Source organism: Vigna unguiculata, chromosome 3 (assembly GCF_037176805.1).
Source record: "Vigna unguiculata cultivar grain cowpea cultivar isolate G323 ecotype 2 chromosome 3, ASM3717680v1, whole genome shotgun sequence".
In the NCBI taxonomy this organism is placed as follows: domain Eukaryota; kingdom Viridiplantae; phylum Streptophyta; class Magnoliopsida; order Fabales; family Fabaceae; genus Vigna; species Vigna unguiculata.
The window spans coordinates 4,899,519-4,919,341 of NC_140794.1; the positions used below are offsets into that span (position 1 = coordinate 4,899,519).

At 29.2% G+C, this 19,823-nt stretch overlaps 3 protein-coding genes across 7 annotated transcripts; all 3 read left to right on the forward strand.

Moving 5' to 3' along the window:
- The first annotated feature begins 3,167 nt into the window (after positions 1 to 3,167).
- On the forward strand, positions 3,168 to 8,742 carry LOC114176486 (beta-galactosidase 6-like). 3 transcript variants are annotated; one of them, XM_028061537.2, is made up of 18 exons: positions 3,168 to 3,503; positions 4,584 to 4,679; positions 4,846 to 4,958; positions 5,032 to 5,098; positions 5,205 to 5,297; positions 5,410 to 5,553; positions 5,787 to 5,881; positions 5,982 to 6,090; positions 6,191 to 6,275; positions 6,354 to 6,472; positions 6,552 to 6,716; positions 6,836 to 7,017; positions 7,125 to 7,216; positions 7,398 to 7,507; positions 7,632 to 7,736; positions 7,842 to 7,943; positions 8,087 to 8,232; positions 8,371 to 8,742. In XM_028061537.2, exons 1-18 carry the CDS (start codon positions 3,330 to 3,332, stop codon positions 8,489 to 8,491), a joined length of 2,118 nt encoding a protein of 705 aa, XP_027917338.2. In that variant the 5' UTR covers positions 3,168 to 3,329; the 3' UTR covers positions 8,492 to 8,742. The 3 variants fall into 3 exon arrangements, with proteins under 3 accessions (XP_027917338.2, XP_027917339.2, XP_027917340.2); XM_028061538.2 differs by lacking the exon at positions 3,168 to 3,503 and having other exon boundaries at positions 3,542 to 4,679; positions 4,857 to 4,958; XM_028061539.2 differs by lacking the exons at positions 3,168 to 3,503; positions 4,846 to 4,958 and having other exon boundaries at positions 3,543 to 4,679.
- A 1,750-nt stretch (positions 8,743 to 10,492) lies between these two features.
- LOC114177469 (uncharacterized) lies at positions 10,493 to 11,668 on the forward strand. Of its 3 annotated transcripts, XM_028062835.2 has the most exons (3): positions 10,493 to 10,602; positions 10,698 to 11,280; positions 11,371 to 11,668. In XM_028062835.2, the coding sequence occupies exons 2-3, from the start codon at positions 10,741 to 10,743 to the stop codon at positions 11,581 to 11,583; spliced, it is 753 nt and encodes a 250-aa protein (XP_027918636.2). In that variant the 5' UTR covers positions 10,493 to 10,602; positions 10,698 to 10,740; the 3' UTR covers positions 11,584 to 11,668. The 3 variants fall into 3 exon arrangements, with proteins under 3 accessions (XP_027918636.2, XP_085527078.1, XP_085527077.1); XM_085670952.1 differs by having other exon boundaries at positions 10,497 to 11,280; positions 11,460 to 11,668; XM_085670951.1 differs by having other exon boundaries at positions 10,505 to 11,280.
- Positions 11,669 to 16,330: 4,662 nt separating this feature from the next.
- On the forward strand, positions 16,331 to 19,712 carry LOC114179750 (amino acid permease 3-like). Its single transcript, XM_028066176.2, has 6 exons — positions 16,331 to 16,489; positions 16,717 to 16,950; positions 17,632 to 17,725; positions 17,974 to 18,188; positions 18,277 to 18,416; positions 18,697 to 19,712. The coding sequence occupies exons 1-6, from the start codon at positions 16,372 to 16,374 to the stop codon at positions 19,339 to 19,341; spliced, it is 1,446 nt and encodes a 481-aa protein (XP_027921977.2). The 5' UTR covers positions 16,331 to 16,371; the 3' UTR covers positions 19,342 to 19,712.
- Positions 19,713 to 19,823: the final 111 nt, after the last annotated feature.

Sequence of the window (19,823 nt, forward strand, 5' to 3'; positions counted from 1 at the left end):
TTTATATAAATGTCTATAATAATTAATTATAGTAATATAAATTTTGTTAAGATTTTATATTTTTATTTTATTCAATAATAATATTTTTTATTTTTATTATTGATGTTTTAATGTATTTAATAATTTACAATAATAAATGATAATATATTTATATTTAATAATTAGTATTATATATAAAATAATAATTAATATTAGTATTATCTTTTTATAATAATTAATAATAATAAAATATATGAATATGTATAATAATTAATATAAATTAAAATATTGTTAAAAAATAATAATATATATAATTATTATTATTTAAATTTATGTATAATAATTAATAATATATATATATATATGTTATATATTATAATATTGTTAAATTTTAATATTTTTAACTCTTCTAATAATTATTTAATTTTATTTTTATCATTAGGGATAATTTAGTAATTTTAAAAATTTATCTATTAAAACTTTCTCAAATCATTCACTAACTCTTATAAAATTTATATCCAAATCTACTTATTTTAACCTCTAAATCCACTCAAAAAAACACATATATTCATCCACTCAAATTCACACAAATCCATCTTCACACTCTCCCTTACATCCATCTATACATAGAAACACGACCTTAGTGTGAGTAATTGATTAATATCACTATCTTTTCTTTTGAAAGAATCAATGATTCATATTAAATCACGTCACGAAATGAGTAAATATATTCATTATGTAAGACAATTTAGAATATGTTTATAAATATATTTAGAATTACATAATCTAAAAATTTATTTTAAATTGTACAATTCACAATATTTTTTTATTATGAAATTCAAAAATACATTTCAATTTATACAATCCAAAATATATTTTTAGAATGTGAAATAAAAAAAATTTAGTATGCAATATTCACATCATCTATTACGTGGATAGTCTAATGGTGTTCAATCTAAGAACATATTCGAAGTGTCTAAAAATACTTTAATGGTGTGTTTATGTGTATGTGTAAATATTGAAAGTAATACATTTGAAACTACTAAAAAGATTATTTCAAATCTCGATACATTTTATATATATCAAGATAAAAGCTCAACAATTTATCCATATGACTTTCATTGAGAATAATTTTCTTTAACCCATTATCAGCAAACACACATACTCCTTCTTTGAACCTCAATATTTTATTAGATCTAATAAAAAATAACTTGATCAATACCTAACAAATCATGAGTGCATATAAAATTAGGCTCATGTAACTATTTTTCCCATATCATACTAACGCAATAGTTAGTCACAATTGACATGTTGAAACAAATATGATTAGATGTCACCACTACCTCTAAACTCGTGCTTTTGAAAGTCTTAAGCAATTCTGACTCTTTAATTATTATATTAGACATTTTCACTATTTTTATTCAATGCATCAACAACCATAATAGGTTTTCCATAATGGTAGTTTAGTTGGAAATCGTATTCTACTCTCCTTCTTTGTCTCGTATTTAAGTATTTCTTTTATCAAACAAATATAATATACTTTTGTGATCACTAGATACATCAAATATAACATCATACAAATATCGTCTCAATGTTTTCAGATCAAACACTACATTGTCAATTCTAAATCATAGATGGGGTAACTATTCTCATAAATATTTAAATGTCAGGATGCATAAATAACAACTTCTATTTTCATGCATCAACACACATCTTGTACTCTATAAAGAGGCATCATAGTAAATTTCACTACGATTTTCTCAAATACATAATTATCAACACCGGTGCATTGGTCTTCCTCTGTTTTAATTCAAAAAAACTTAGATCATCATCATTTTGGACAAATTTTTGTATTTCCCTTCATAATGTATCATAATAGTTGGTGATATATGACACGAGTTTGCCTATTGAATATTTGTGTATAAAAACGAAGATTTTTTTATACTTTAACATTTTTTATGTTAATGAATTATATGACATTTAGTTTTTAATGATGGTCTTAAGATGTCAAGCAATATTTTAGATTAAGCATCAAGCAAATAAACACTAACATTTTTGCTTTAGAAATCATTAAAAGAAACACATTTGTATTTAGTTGTAAAATTCTAGGTGTTTCCTTAAAAGATAACTTAGACTAGACACCAATTTTAGAATAGTTACAAAGTTAATGAAAAAGAAAAAAACTTGAAAAGTCAACAAAGCTTGATATTGTCACTGTAAAAAAACAAAAAAACTTATGTGACTAATTCATAAACTAATAAACTATTTTGACTAACACAAAAAGTGTCTAGTAAAATATATTTATAATTTTGTTAGATAATATATATATTACGCACTGAGAGAGCGAGTATGAACTTGTCGACTACAAATTCCTTTAATAGAAATAAAATTTGAAAATGAAAATAAAAATAAAAATATTGAATGAAAAGGTAAAAATAATATATATAACTATTTTATTTATAATTAGTAATAAATATATTACACAATTAAATTATGTAAACTAAATATTAACAATCATTGTTTTTATTGTAAACTAAATATACTTAACTATAAGGCCGAAAACAGAATAGTTAGAAAATGTCATAGATTTAAAGTTGATAGATATTTTCGCAGGATCAAAAAGCATATGGAGCCGTAATTATATGAATTAAAAAATATTTTAAAAAAATTCTTAAAATGCATATCTTAATTTTAATATACCACTGTACCGCTTCAATAGGCTCCAAAAGGAGTTTTATATAAGAATTAAATTTTTTACCTTGCTAAGAACTTTTATGAGAGACGCGCAAGTTGTATTTGTACTTATACTTAACATTATGAGTTCGTTTCTTTGTTTTTGTTTTTTTTAAACAAGTACTATTTAATAAAATAAAACAAGTTTTACTTATTTTTTATGTATTTGTCTAATATACTTATTTTTAAATTTTATATTAAATAAGTAATTAAAAAAAAAAACTTATTTTAAATTGAACCAAAGTAGTTGAACGTGAGGCAACATATAATTTGTACAATAATAGACAAGCTTCAGGAATCTTTGTATTGGCAAGAAAGGGAGTTGTTACATGGACAAGTGCATAGAAGAGGAGTTGTTGCAGCTGTCCCTGTCATTTCATTATTGCCATTTTTGGCCTCATTGATAAGGTTATTACAGTATTTCGGTGTCTCCCATTAATGTCTATAAAGTCATACTTTCTTGGTGGCAATGTCACCCCCATAAAAGATTTTGAAGTTTTAAGGTAATTTGTTGTATATAACCGATATTACTATATATGCAATACCTGACAAGGGTTCAGAGTAAGAGAGGTGTGGAACTGCAGAATCAATAGTCTCTGATAAAACAGTTATTGGAGATGGAAAATTTGGTGTCTTTGGTGCTGATTCTGCTGCTGCTGCTGGTGTCGTTAACAGTGGGTGATAGTGATTTTGAAACAGAGGTCACATATGATGGAAGATCCCTTATCATTGATGGTCACAGAAAAATACTCTTTTCAGGTTCCATTCACTATCCTCGCAGCACTCCTCAGGTAATTAATTCTACAGTGCCTTTTCAGGTTCCATTTTCAGACTCACTCATGCAATTCATTCATCTTCTTCTATTATGTATATGAAGCCCTCGTTGCTGAAAAAATTCTGAGTTCATGTATGGATAATACACTGTGAGCTGAAAATTAAACTTTTTATTAGAAGAATGATAGTCATATATAGCAGTAAGATTTGAACTTCTGTATAGAAACTTGAAGAGGGTGTTTTTGATTCTTGTCTAAGAACCACATTTATCAGCAAAATGTGTTAGTTTGCTTACAGTGATCCTAAAACAGGTAGATATAATACAATGTCATGAAAAGCACATGGTGGTGTTGGTTGAACATAAATAGGTTTTATTGTTTTATATTGCTTTTCTTGCAAGATACTCCTCTTGGTTACAGTTCAGAATTCAGAGTTTTGCTGGTTTTATGTGTCCAATACAGTTCCGGCTGTGAAGCGAAAGACTCCATATTTAATTAATGGAGGTTTGATTTCTGATAAGACGGCTTTAATTATTATGTGCTTTGTTTGGCTCTTCATTTACGTCGATACCAATGTCACACTTTTGGAAGCTTCTGTCTGGAATTTATATAATAGTTGCCATGTGCTACGAACAAAGTCTACCTCATATACTTCTCCTGTATTAGGGACATAATAGGATTTTTTTTTCCGTAATGGGCAAATCAGTTTCCATAATTACAATAAAGTATGTTTTGATAAAGAAACAGTAAAACATTATTTGAGATAAATATTTATAACATTTTATTCTTATTCCGTTCCCTCTTTCTTCTATAATATTAGCCACTGTTACAACTTTGACCTTTGTTCTAATTAGGAAGTAATGTTGTTTGGATGGTTTATTGGGTTTATCAAGCATCGATTATTGAGCTTGACATGGCACAGTCTAATAAATAGTAAGCTAAAGTGTAGCAAACACAACAGAAACTAGGTTGGAATGTTTTATTGTTGGAATCAAGCAACAGAAAAACATGTTACACGGATGAGTTGTTGCGCACTAGTTGCCAGAAAGGAATGGGAGAGAAAGACAAAGAGATTTTTTGACAAAACCTAATTTTCAGATGTGGCCAGCGTTGATAGCAAAAGCGAAAGAAGGAGGACTCGACGTGATTCAGACTTATGTGTTTTGGAATCTACATGAGCCCCAAATCGGACAGGTTTCTTTCTCTTTCTCATACCTGTCCTTATATATAATTACTCTGAATGATGCACTAGCCGTTCGTTCAAATAAAATGAAAATGACCACGTTCAAGTTTTCATCACTACGTGTACGTAGAGTATGGTATTTGAGTAAAGTATTTACGGAGTAAGTACATACGGCAGTATGATTTCAGTGGTAGATACGACTTGGTGAGATTCATAAAGGAAATCCAAGCTCAAGGGCTGTACGTGTGCCTCAGGATTGGGCCTTACATTGAAAGTGAATGGGCTTATGGGTACTTTTCGTTCTATCTTTTATCTTTGGATGGGCCTTTTAATGTGTGAATTTTAATTGTGATTTTCTTTCAGGGGATTTCCATTCTGGTTACATGACATTCCCGGCATTGTATACCGAACCGACAATGAGCCATTCAAGGTAAGCATAGCATAGCATAGCATAGCATAGCATCTTTTGTTGAAATAAATTTACTTTTTATTGCCAAAGCATCTTTTTGAATTTATGTATTTTTTTTATTGTCCAGATTTATATGCAAAATTTCACGACAAAAATAGTAAGCATGATGCAATCAGAGGGTTTATATGCTTCTCAAGGAGGCCCAATTATACTGTCGCAGGTATCATTCCACTAAATGCTTTATTCAACCAATAAATAATGTAGTGTACGGAAATTTTGACTTTGTTTTTCTTTTTTTTCATTAAATCGTAAACATGAAAAAAAAATTAAAGATCGAGAATGAATATCAAAACGTGGAAAAAGCATTTGGAGAAGATGGATCACAGTATGTTCAGTGGGCTGCAAAAATAGCAGTGGGCCTCAAGACTGGCGTGCCCTGGGTTATGTGCAAGCAAACTGACGCCCCTGATCCAGTGGTTAGTTTCATCCGGCCCAACTTTTCACTGTCACAAAATTTCCACCTTTTTTTTTTTAATTTAAGAGAATTATTTGATTTGAATTTTGGAAGATGCAAATAATTTTTAGAGATATTTAGTTAACATTTAAGGATAAACTTAGAAAGTGAAACAGTTTTATTAAAGATTTTTCAATAAATTGTTGGAGCTTCTTTTTGTTTTGGTTAATTTTTTAGTTCTGCATTCTTGCGCAGATTAATACATGCAACGGAATGAAATGTGGAGAAACTTTTACTGGACCGAACTCCCCCAATAAGCCTGCATTGTGGACAGAGAATTGGACTTCTTTGTAAATCTCATTGCTCATATCCATATCATTAGTTTTCATTTATCTTAAATTCATCACCTCAATTAATCTTCATTTTTTCTTCATTCTTCACTTTCTGAAGCTATCAAGTTTATGGTGGTGAGGCGTACATAAGGTCCGCGGAAGACATTGCATTCCATGTCACACTTTTTATTGCAAGAAAAAATGGAAGCTATGTCAATTACTATATGGTATCCATTCAACTCATGATTTTAATAGAATCTTTCTCCTCTCTATTAAGATAAAAACTTGTATAATAACTTCCAAGTTACCGTGTTTTTGTAAACGTAGTACCATGGCGGAACAAACTTCGGGAGAACAACCTCTGCCTATGTCATAACATCTTATTACGATCAAGCTCCACTTGATGAATATGGTAAGTGTACTACAACGTTAATAATTCCCCAACCTTGATGAATATGTGCTTCTAATGTTATATATATATTTGCATTAGGTTTTTTGAGACAACCCAAGTGGGGACATCTTAGGGAGTTGCATGCAGCAATAAAGTCTTGTTCTACCACTTTATTGGAAGGAAAGCAGAGCAATTTCTCTTTAGGTCAACGGCAGGAGGTTAGTATATTCATTCCCTCTCTACCACATATTAGGTTTGTTTCCATTAATTACTGGTATTTGTTTTGAATGCAACCAGGGTTATGTTTTTGAAGCAGAAGAAGGGAAGTGTGTTGCTTTCCTTGTAAACAATGATTATGTGAATATGTTTGATGTCCAATTTCGCAACAGATCATACAAATTGCCTCCAAACTCAATTAGTATCTTACCAGATTGTCAAAATGTAACTTTCAATACCGCAACTGTAAGTTCACACCTTCCCACATTTAATTCAAATGTCTATGCTTCATCACTACATAGTATATGTCATACACGAAATCTAGTGATTAATTTTCTGTTTTGTTTCATTTATATCATGTTTAGGTAAATACAAAGAGCAACAGAAGAGTCATAAGTCCAATTCAAACATTCAGCTCAGCGGATAAATGGGAGCAATTTCAAGATGTCATCCCTAACTTTGACCACATTGCGTTAATATCAAACACATTACTTGAGCAGATGAATGTAACCAAAGACAAATCAGATTATCTATGGTATACTCTGAGGTATGTTATAGATAATAGATCCCCTTTTTCTGTTTCTTACGAAAGGGTTGAAATATATTTATTGCACAGTCAGAACTAACGATGAAACTAATTGATTTTGTGAACAGGTTTGAAAATAATTTATCTTGCAGTGAATCAAAACTCAATATTCAGTCTGCAGCTCATGTTACTCATGCTTTTGCAGACAACACATACCTAGGTAAGTATTAATGAGTGAAGAGAGTCTGGGTTGTTTAATGATAGAATCTATTTGTTTATGTGCTTACATAAACAATGAAAAGCAAACAAAAACAAGTGATGATATAATCTAAATATGCATATTCATTGAAATCCAAAAGATTTGTAGTTATGAAGTATATGTGATCTCATATATGTGGTAGGAGGGGCACATGGAAGTCACGATGTGAAGTCATTCACCACAGAGGTTCCCCTAACACTGAATAAAGGGACAAACAATATATCTATACTAAGCGTTATGGTTGGATTGCCGGTAATGTTTCTATGTCGATTATTTTATATCATCTTTCCTTAAAATGAAAACCTTAATTATTTTTAACACCAAGGAATATTTTGTTTTCTTTTGTTATAACTGTATGACACTGGTTAAACAAAAGGATTCAGGAGCATTTCTTGAACGAAGATTTGCTGGCTTAACAACAGTGGAAATTCAGTGCAGTGAGGGGTCCTTCGATTTGACCAATTCTACATGGGGATATCAGGTTTTATCTTCATTTTTCCACTTGAGTTTTCATAACAATAGGCCTTTTTGCTCTAAAGTATATGAAGACATGTGTTGAGTTGGATTTGTGTGTTATATGTTAAAGGTTGGATTACTGGGAGAGAAATTACAAATATATGAACCAAGTAGCAATGTTCAATGGAGTCCATTAGGGAATACTTCCAATCAAAATCTCATTTGGTACAAGGTAGTTATTGCAAATAAGATTATGTAATGACAACATTTTCTTTGCCCTGGAAACTGATTTTCTTGCGTAAACTCTTTAATTGATGAAAAGGAAATATATGGATACATTTGAAAGAAATGTTAATGATAATGATGATATTGTAGACAACATTTGAAAGACCGAAGGGTGACGAGGGTGTTGCGTTGAATCTTGAATCAATGGGAAAAGGAGAAGTTTGGGTGAATGGACAAAGCCTTGGTCGATACTGGGTCTCCTTTCATGATTCTAAAGGCCAGCCTTCACAAATACTGTAAGTTATATATTTTATATATGTTGATAAATTTTTCGTCGCACTTAAGAATTATATAAAAAACAAAAAGTAAATAAAATGGTTGAGATTATAGGCATTGGTAATCATGTTTTTCATTTTATTATTACATGGAAACAGGTACCATGTGCCGGGATCATTCCTCAAAGATACCGAAAATGTTTTGGTTTTGTTTGAAGAAGGTGGGAATCCTCTTCACATCTCCCTCAACACGGTTACCACTACAACTACGGATGACTGAACCATTTCCCATTTCCCATGGTTAATTTATAAATTATACAAAGAAAATCGAAAAAAGAGAAACACACTTGTGGCAGTACAGAAATTTTTTCTTGTGCCCTTCGTAGATTCATAGAGAATCAATTGATACGAGATGTATTTTCTTCAAAGTTTGATTGAGATTAGTAAAATCAATACTCTTTAGGAATTTGCTGTAATATTAAAGAAATGTGTAAAAATGAATGTTGTTTACTTGAGAAAAAATCACGAAAATCACATATATATTATTTATTAAATTATGTATTTTAAATAAAGACATACTATAATGACACCAAACAAGATAATAGTTAGATTAAAGTTAAAAATAATACAGTACCAAGGTAAGAAAATTAAATTATATTAATCACTTCATTTGATATACATATATTTTTAAGCGTTATCCTATAGAATTACATGCTTCTAAAATGCATAACAAATAAATGAAAGAAAACTAGAAATAAACTATTCCTAGTTTTATTCAATATTTCTGACTTTACATAAAAATGGCTTTGTTATGAAATACAATCACATAGATTCATAACACAAAAAAGTGTGAGTTAATTTTTTTCAAGTCATATAATATGCGTATGTATAATTAGTTATAGGTATATTAATCATTACTATGCATTTTTTTATTAGAGAATCATTTATAATAATGAACATTCTTAATTTTGAGAGAACATAACAAAATATTCTTAATTGAAAATTCAAGATTATAAGTTAATTATGATTTACAATTTAGGATTATATGAATATTTATTTGTATCTCACTTTGACATTAGAGTAACATGTTACTTTTAACATCCAATGAAAAACTTGTATTGTGGTTGTGAATAAGGTTTGTTAGGTATAAATGTATTACTTATTAAAAATAATATTTTCATCTTAGTTGACTTATACAGGATGATTTATTTAAATTTCGTATATTTTATAAAGTTTATAAAGTCTCATGTAAGAAATTTATTTTAGCTTTTTATACCATTTGATATTTTAATTTATATTATTTAAACAATAAGTGAAGTTGAGATTTCTTTTTTTAACAAAAGTAGGAGAAGTTAACAAAATTGCAACAAGAAACTATTATGTAAATTAAATAAATGATTTTGTTTTGTTGGTATAGGTACTATTCGCAAAATTGCGATTGAAAAGAAAGAATGAGGAAAAGTAAGTCATTATTATTATTATTATTATTATTTATTTTAATATGATATTCTTGTATTTTTTTATTATAAAATTATTTTCATTTTAAAATTTTCTTATGCAGATAAAGTATATATGAAATAATTAGTGATATTTACATAGTACAATTTACAAGAAGACGTTTCTAGTATAATATACTACTTGCTGGTTCTTAATTAACAATGTATCATCCTTTTTACGAGGCAGCTCATTTTTTTAAGCGAAGAGTTACTAGTGAAATAACTTTTAAAAATAAAAAAAAAATTAAAATGATAATTAAAAGTAAAACTAACAAAACATAGAAAAAAACTATTTTTTATATTTTTATACGTTTGTTATAGATTATTATTATTATTTATATGTCGACGTAATAAGATTAGTAAATACTTTTTTTATTAAAATTGTATGATTTCGTGTACTTAATCAAATTTTGATTATTTATAATATAATTATTTACTATTTTCACGTAAAAAAACATGATCTTATTGTATATATTTATGTGAAAAAACGGAATTATATATCATACAATCAAACGTGGATAATTATGACTTATTACTATATGATCATTTAAACAAATTCTATTGTTCTAGTTTTGATCATTTATAACAAAAATAAATATCATAATAAAAAAAAAAAGGAAAAACTGTAAATATAAATGTAGCAAGTTAATATAAATGTAGCAAGTGCAGATGAAGTCACACGCCACGTGTTGGAGGAAACAAGTGTGTCCCATGCAAGTTGACACGTTAGTAAATTGTAGATTTAGCAGAAGATTCTTGTCCCTTGCCTCTGGTAATCTTCTGCTCCGCATCTCTATCTCATAACATCTCATTGCATCATCCATTGCCAATAAATTGAGAATATTCAACCTTTCATGTCATCGTTTTTGCTACACCCTTTTGGTTCAGCTATCAGGTACACGTACCAGAACTCTAAATACTAACTTTACACATTATGCTTCAGTTTCTATCGTCATCAATGTCCACATTCTTCTTTGTTTTTGTGTACAGAAAAAGGAACTGACAACAAACAACCTGAAGTGAAGCAAATACAATGTCAGGTGTTTCATTAGCCGTGTCTGGTCCTGAGGAACAGGGAAGCATGACCTTCATGGGTTCACTGCGCGTGATAGAGCTTCAGCTGGTGGCATTCGTGTTGGTTTTCTCAGCGAGTGGTCTTGTCCCTCTTCTTGACCTAGCCTATTCGGGCCTCATCTCCATCTACCTAATGCTACTCGCTCGTTTCGCATTTCCCTCACAAGGACATGGGCCGGGGCCCATGTTCCACGGAAGTAGGCTTTTCCAGATGTACGTGGTGGTGGGCACCGTGGTGGGCCTGTTCCTGCCCCTGGCCTACGTGCTTGGTGGGTTTGCGAGAGGAGACAAGCATGCGGTGCAGGCCTCGAGCCCACACTTGTTCTTGCTGTCGTTTCAGATACTAAGTGAGAACGTGATAAGTAGGTTTTCAATGTTCTCGGCACCCGTTAGGGCTATGGTGCCCTTAATGTACACCGTGAGGAGAATCTTTGTGGATATTGATTGGGTATCTGATGTGTGGCTCAACCAGACTTTGGTCACAAACGCAAATCTTCAGGTTTTTGTTTGTTTGTTTATTTGAAATATATTATTACATTGTTTTGATGAAGTTATTAAATTTTGAAGGAGAGTTTTTTACTTGGAACAGGAGAAGGCGTGGTTTTGGTTTGGTAGGGTTTTGGCTTTGGCTAATCTGGTTTTTTTCTCCATGAATCTGTTTGGGTTCTTGATTCCAAGGTTGTTGCCAAGGGCTTTTATGAAATACTTCAAAGAAAGGGGAGAGGTTTATGCCAAGTCAATGGAAGACCAACGATTTGTGATCAACAACAAATCTCTTTCACACGACAACAAGTCACATTAATCAGAATTGCATGGATTAGTATGTCTTATTAACACATTTGTGCATATCTTAGAAACACTTGTTTAAGCATAACAATTTTAAATCTCGTACCAAATCTGACATATATATATATATATATATATATATATATATTCTTCTTTTTATGTGATCTTTTAAATATGTTAGTTTTGAGCTTAGTATCTATCGCAAACAGTTTTTTTTTTTTCAGTAATGATCTATTTTGGCTTTGGACTTATTTATTAGAGTTTAATTGGTTATATCTGTATTTAAGGTTTGGAATATAACTTCCAATCTTAAATTACTACATGTTGTATTATTCATAATTTTATGAAAAAAAAAACACTAAAGAATAGTTAGTCTATCTAAAAGTAGATATTGAATTATAATCAATAACCTTACCAAGACTCGTTAATATATTTAAAATCGCAAACTTAGGAGTATTGTTCTGAGCCCAAATTGCAATTGAAAGAGTGAAAGTTGGGCCTATCTTGTACTTGTGAGTTTCGATGATGGCCCACCGTACCTACCCAACTTAGAGGAGAAATCCTTCTCTACAATTGTTCAATGTACAATCTTCAATCATGAACATTTTGAACAACTCTCACAATTGTTTTAGATTTTTTTTTTTTTGGTAAGTTGAAATTGACTTGCAGATAAATTAATTGTAATTTATGAAAAAAGATATATTATTTATCCTATATGGCTTATGGAAAACTTATGGAAAGTTGTGTGAAATAATTTATTGCGTTTGGGTAAAACTTTTAATACACACAAAAGTGATTTTAACGTATAACGAATACAATTTTTTGAAGAAGTAAAAACGAAAATATCATTTATCTAAGAGTTTTTGGTTAGAATATTTGAGTTATAGAGTCCTAATACGAGATATAAAAAATGTTCCATCTGAATAAGAAATGCATTTCAATATGTTTCATTTATTCATAAAAATCCAAATTAATCACTATATATCAGAGAAATTTAACTATTACCAAAACAATTGTACACACACACACGTATTTCAAAACAAATTAAAAAATCAAAACAAATTAAAAAAACAAATTAAAAGGGATTTCAATCATAAACTTGCATATAGTAGTAGTTATAAATCTATATCTTTAACAGAAGGATCACATAAATATTTACCTTGTCCTTTTTTTTCTCCAAGAAACAAGAGAATAACTTCTTCACAATTCAAGCATAGCAAAATACTACTCTCTTATTTGAACTTGGCCAAAGTCATAAATATATGAAAAACATTTCACCATATTATGAATAGTGTGATAAATATGAAACATCATGAATAACAAAACTAACACAGAAAATAAACAAACTATTCTAAAACTTATATCAAGAAACAAATATTTTTTTAGCCATACAGAAATTGTATTGGGAGTAATTAAAAAGATGTTCAAATGATATTTAACAGATGTGAAATTCGAATACTGGCTATAGTCAACTCAAGGAAAACATGGTGCACAATCAATCAGTTTTCTTGCTTGAAAAAAAAAAAAAAAAAGAAGAAGAAAAAGGAATAAGATTAATTTGGTGTTTTATTCCTGGATTTGGCCATTATGTATAACAGAGAAGATACAGATAATAAATCCAACTTTGTAAAGTGGAATTAGATTCCTATGCAGTGTGCATCAGATGAAGGGTACGAAAAGAATACATAGCTCTCCTCTTTTATATTTTCAAAAAAGTTCTGCATAATTTCTAAGCTTTAAAGTTATTACAAGAACCCAACGAAGGTTATTGACTAAAGAATATGAAGTTAATTTTTATCATCTTCTTTGAAGTAAAATTATGAAGTATGAAGTATCTTAGCAATGTAGGTTACACTTATTTTCAGAGTAAAAAAAAACTGAAATACATTTTTTTATAAACTAAATTAATTCATTTGTAAAATTTATTTTCAGTTAAGTTCTGAAAAATCAAATTTTTAATTTAGGCAAAAAGTAATTTTAACTAGTAGAGATTTTTTTTTTCTGTTTACCATTCTTTAAAAAAAAAATATATATATATATATATATATATATATATATATATATATTTATAAAGTTACGTATTTGAAATTAACTGCAACAAAATATATATTAAATATCATTGCTATTTTTTTCTGATAATATTATAGATGTGTTCTCATTCTATCATCTTTCCTAAATAATAGAAAATTGCATCTATGGCCACATTTGTTCATTGTTTTTTTGAATGAATATGCCATCCCATTCCACTTGAAAGAATGTGCTGTGTCATGATTATTTTGATGCTTTAGCTAAAGTTTTTATATATAAATAAGTGATAGATTAATAATTTATAAACTGTAGATGTTCATCGAAAGAAGTATTATTTTATTGTTAATTACTAAAGTAATTATTACTAATAGTTTATTTGATGCCATATAGAAGAGAGTTGTGTACGAATTTAATGTAGAAAAAGAGTTATATTGCACGAGTACACAAGTAAAAAAAAAAATTAAGAATAAAGGTATTAGAGAGAAAAATGCTATATATTAACAATTTAATATTGAACTAGCTTTAAAATAAGTATATACTTTTAAGAATCAAGTAATTTTTTAAAGTCTTTGTTCTTTTATTCCTAGTAACTTTTTTTAGCAAACCACCAAATAACAATCACGTATATTTTATAAGTTTTACTCTATAGCTAATATAAGATAATTAGTATGAAGTTTTTAGATTCTTGTTACTTTTTAATTTTTAATTGTTACTCACATTAATATATTCTATATTAGCCACAAAAGTTTCACTTCCATTAACCAGTCCTTGATATCAAATCCTTATAATAACAACAACTAATCCCAAAAATATTATTTCAACCACTGATTATACGAAAATGTACTAATATGATATTAACTGATTCTCATAAATAATGTTTTAAGTTTGAGTTTTTTTAACGAAAAAATTTACTAAGAAGGGAAATTTATTATAGATGTTGTTATTAATTATCGACAAAATAATTTTTTTTATTAAACAAAGTTTACGACACTATTATACCATGATTACTACAAGAAAAAAAAATGTTAAATTAGGATTACGAGGACATTGATATCTTTTAAATTTTTAAATAATATTTCTCTGACATAAAATAAATATTTTAAAATTTTTAAAGTCTTTACTGATCAACAAGAAAAAATATCTCTAATACTTGAATATTTTTTTCCATGAAAGTTTGAGACATGAAGACACATGAAGACATGTAATGTTTGAAAGATATAGTTTTTAACTTTTGAAAAAATAAATTATTTATGAAATTTCTAACAATATTATAATATAGTATTTTATTACTTAATATACATTTTTAATTGTTTTTTTTTTACTTTTTAAATGTTTAACATTAGTTTTTGTTAATTTAAATTTTTTTATGTTTAATTATATTTCAATGATTATATTTTAATTTTAAGAACTTTAAAATATTATTATTTTATTATTTTTCATTTTTTATTAATATATAAAATAAAATATTAAACACACTTGTAAATTTGTGGATATTTTTATAAGTAAAATTGTATTAAAAATTATTAAGTTATGATTTATTTAATATTATAGTTAATTATGAATATTTATAAAATGCGTATTAATTATTGTTAACCGGTGTTAGTCAGTATAAAATAACCCTTAAAAAAATTATAAAAATTGAGAGAAAGAAATATAATTTACAAAGTCAGAGACTGTTGGTAAATAGTTGTGTTAAACACGATAATAATAAAAGGAAAAAAAGTTAGAAGTGGTAGTATGATAAAAAAAGAAAAAAATAATGTTACACAAATTATTGTATAAACAATGTGTATTTATCACATTTTAAAGTTCAACAACATGCCTAAAAACATCAATATAACACTTTTCTTAAAAAGAATTAAAATAAAAAGATAGTTATATTACATAATAACACTGAAAAGTTAGACATTTTTTATTAAAAGATATTAACACCATAAAATCAAAATCCGATGGTAATAGGTTTATGAATATTTTTTTAATATTAATTAAAGTGAATCCTGTGTTAGAATGCAGGAAATTCATTATTGACAGAAGCCAAATTCTGAGTGTCTCCATGAAATGCTTGACAAAGAGAATATGTGCCATGTGGACCACATTTTCAGATTCTCATGTGCATTCAAATGCCAAACAATTAACAAAAGTAATATAATGGAGTCCTTTCTTAAAACATAAATCAGTTTTCATAACTTCAAACGTCATTAACAATTTTCCCACTAATTATTTTCTAACAATAATTTGTAAACTTAAATTTTGAGCCACAACATTAAATGAAAAAGTAAACATAATTTCTTTTTTTAATCTTTCTTGATTGACAATCAAAATATCTTTCATAGGTTAATTTACAAAAGTGGTTAATTTCTTTTGATATTACGATTTTCAATGACGACTTTAATACGAAGTCCTTTATTTCATGTATGATTTCTTCAAAATATTTCAAAATGAAGTCGTGTTTTTGTGTACAACTTAATATGTCCGTAATTTTTTTAAAAACTAATCCGGATCAATAATACGAAAAAGAAATTAACGCTTTTGTAAATTAACCATCTTTCATCTTTCCTAAGTTTCATTCCATTTTTTCTTCACCTTTATCTGATTCCTCAAAATCAGAGCCCCCTATAAATACCTCCTTTCTCCAACACAAAAAAAACATACCTTCGTGTGGTTTCTTCCATAACTGGTTTTTTTAGCAGCAAAAACAAATCTTTTTGCTATTACCATAAAAAGTTTCGGTAAATATTTCCTCTACTTTGGTATCTGTTTATTTCACCAAATTGAGATGCCCGAAAATGGAGCCACAACCAACCTTCAAGATTTTGACATCCAAGATGATGTGTCTATGCATTCACAGAGTAACTCCAAATACTATGATGATGATGGTCGTCTCAAACGAACTGGTACGAAATCCTTCTAAGCTGTTTTCACTTTCATCTACAATATTATATACACAACTTTATCCGATATGAACTATGTAGTACAAAAGAAGTATTGTAAAAATACATTTAACCCTTATATATACAATTTTACCTAGCACTTCTTTTATGTCATTTTGGATTTTGGTGCACACATGCAGAAAAAGCACATCTGATATGAAAATATATAATGAAAAAATGTGATGAGGCAGGAACTGTTTGGACTGCCAGTTCGCACATAATAACTGCAGTGGTAGGATCCGGGGTGCTGTCATTGGCTTGGGGCATGGCTCAGCTAGGGTGGATTGCTGGTCCTACTGTCATGCTCTTGTTCTCTTTGGTTACCTTCTACACTTCATCATTGCTGCTTCAATGTTATCGTTCTGAACACCCCATTTCTGGCAAGAGAAACTACACTTACATGGACGCAGTTCGCTCCATTCTTGGTAACACTTCATTAATCATTGTTTTCAAATACATAGATATATATATATCTCTGCAGTTTAATGTAACATAATGTGAACTGTTTTGTTCCTGTTTAGAAGAGAGGGAATGTTCTAGGGTTGGCGAATTTAATATAACATGCTCTTTCTTCCATTACCCAACAAACAAAAGGGAATTTTTCCTACAAAACAGGATTCAATGTTCATTCGCCAACTTTGTATTCCGTACTATAATAAATCTACTCGTTAACACCATATCAAGCGTAAATAATTTCCCATGAATAACGTTTTAGTCATTCATATATATATATATACTACAGTAGGTGAGAACGATGAGCATGTTAGGGTATCTAGCTTTATTTCAATACTTTTCACCAACCATATAATATTAAATGAATTAGTCTTTTTAACTAGTTTGACAAAGTCAGGCTCAAATAATTTTTAATGTAACAGAAATTAAACCCAAATTAAGGAATAAAAAAACTCATTTGATTCATTAGCTTAGTCTGGATAAATTTCCTAATAAGTGTTCATGCGAAAAAAACAAGTTAACTAAACTTATTTTAGAATCAACTTACAAATTCCAATTTTCATAAAAACATTATAATTTTTTTTCAATGAAATACATATAAGCTGATATGTAGAAAATATAAGTGATAACAGGCAATATAATGTATTTTGCAGGAGGAGCCAATGTTAGGTTGTGTGGGATACTTCAGTACCTGGATATACTGGGAATTGTAATTGGATACACAATTGCAGCTTCTATTAGCATGATGTGAGCTCAGATTTACTCTTGTAATTGAATGATACTTATAAACGTGATTTATTCCAGTATTATATATTTTTAATCAGTTAATCATTAGTTAGTTTCTGCACTCTTTCATTCTCATTTTGATCAAACTTGCTTACACAAAAAACTATTAAAAGTTCCCATATTTTCATAATTGTGACATGCATGACAAAAATGGTATTATATATTATGAAGTTTGGTGATGATTGAGTTTCATTGATTTTGATAAACAGGGCCATTAGAAGGTCTAACTGTTTCCATGAATCTGGGGGCAAAAACCCATGTCACATGAACAGCAACCTATACATGATAATTTTTGGTGCAACCCAGATTGTCCTTTCTCAAATTCCCGATTTTGACCAAATATGGTGGCTCTCAACAGTTGCTGCAATAATGTCTTTCACCTATTCCACAATTGGTCTCTCTCTTGGAATTGCCAAAGTTGCAGGTTATATTCATAATGCTCTCTCCCATATACTATATCTTTGTGGGAACTAACATCACATAGTCATAAGTTTTGAATGGTTCATGAACAGAAGCGGGTACCTTCAAGGGTAGCTTAACTGGAATAACCACTGGATCCGTGTCACTGTCCCAGAAAATTTGGAGGACTTCCCAAGCTCTCGGTGACATAGCCTTTGCCTATTCATATGCTGTGGTTCTCGTAGAAATTCAGGTATAAATACCCTTCTAAAGCTAAGAATCAGCTAATTTTTAAATTTTAAACTATTTCTTTACTCAACACATACTTCTTCTTACATTAGTTTTAGTTTAAAAGGCTAAATTGTTTGTAAGAAAATTGATATTTTAGTATTTCACTAATACTTTTATTTCTTAAATTAAATTTTTAACATATTATTGTATTATTACAAAAAAGTTGTCAACGTGTGTGTTTATTGGATAAACAGTGTCAAAATATGATTATGATTTAGTAAGGCAGAGTTTTGTGAGTGTAGGACACCATAAAATCTCCACCTTCTGAAGCAAAAACCATGAAGAAGGCCACGTTGATAAGTGTTACAGTGATGACAACATTTTACATGCTGTGTGGGTCCACGGGGTATGCTGCTTTTGGAGATACCACACCTGGGAATCTGCTAACTGGTTTTGGTTTCTATAACCCATATTGGGTGGTAGACATAGCAAATGCTGCCATAGTAATTCACCTTGTGGGAGCATACCAAGTGTTTTCCCAACCCATCTTTGCCTTTGTGGAGAAAGGAGTGACACAAAAATGCCCCAACCTTGAAAGGGAGTTAAAGATTCCAATTCCTGGTTTCCCCCCATACAAACTAAAAATGTTTAGATTAGTTTGGAGGACTTTGTATGTTCTTTTTACAACTCTCGTATCCATGTTGATTCCATTCTTCAATGACGTCCTGGGAGTGATTGGGGCATTGGGATTTTGGCCCCTCAATGTGTACTTTCCAGTGGAGATGTATATCTCACAGAAGAAGATCCCCAAATGGAGTAACAGATGGATTAGCCTCAAAATATTTACTGCGGCCTGCCTTTTGGTTTCAGTTGTTGCTTTTGTTGGCTCAGTGGCAGGTGTCTTACTTGACCTTAAGAAATATAAACCATTCCACGCAAACTATTAATCTTCATCTGTCGCCACCTTGTGGATGTAAGAAACTGAAGTGGCATGGTAGCAATTATAATGCTTAGAGTTTTTTTTGCTTTCTAATTTAATTTACCCCTATTGTATCCAGATATTCATTAAATACTAAATAAATTTAAGAATAATTTGAAATAAAAAAAATTGGTAAAAAGAAATAATAATCAAACCACAATTTCTTCTAAACGAAATCTGACTCAACTTTGTATTTGACTTCTTTTTAACTGCTCAGTCAAGATTTAACATCATTATACAAACCACGTAGAAGCCTTACTTACCCTAATTTGATTATTTTAACTATGAATGAAACTTTAAGACATTCATACAAACTAAGTCGAAATTTTCAAGAGCTTAATTTGACATGCCTATTTACACCACCCGCAATATGTACATAGAAACAAAGTTGAATATACAGAAATTTCCAGAGCAAATGAAAAACATACAAAAGTTTTTCATCAGTGGACT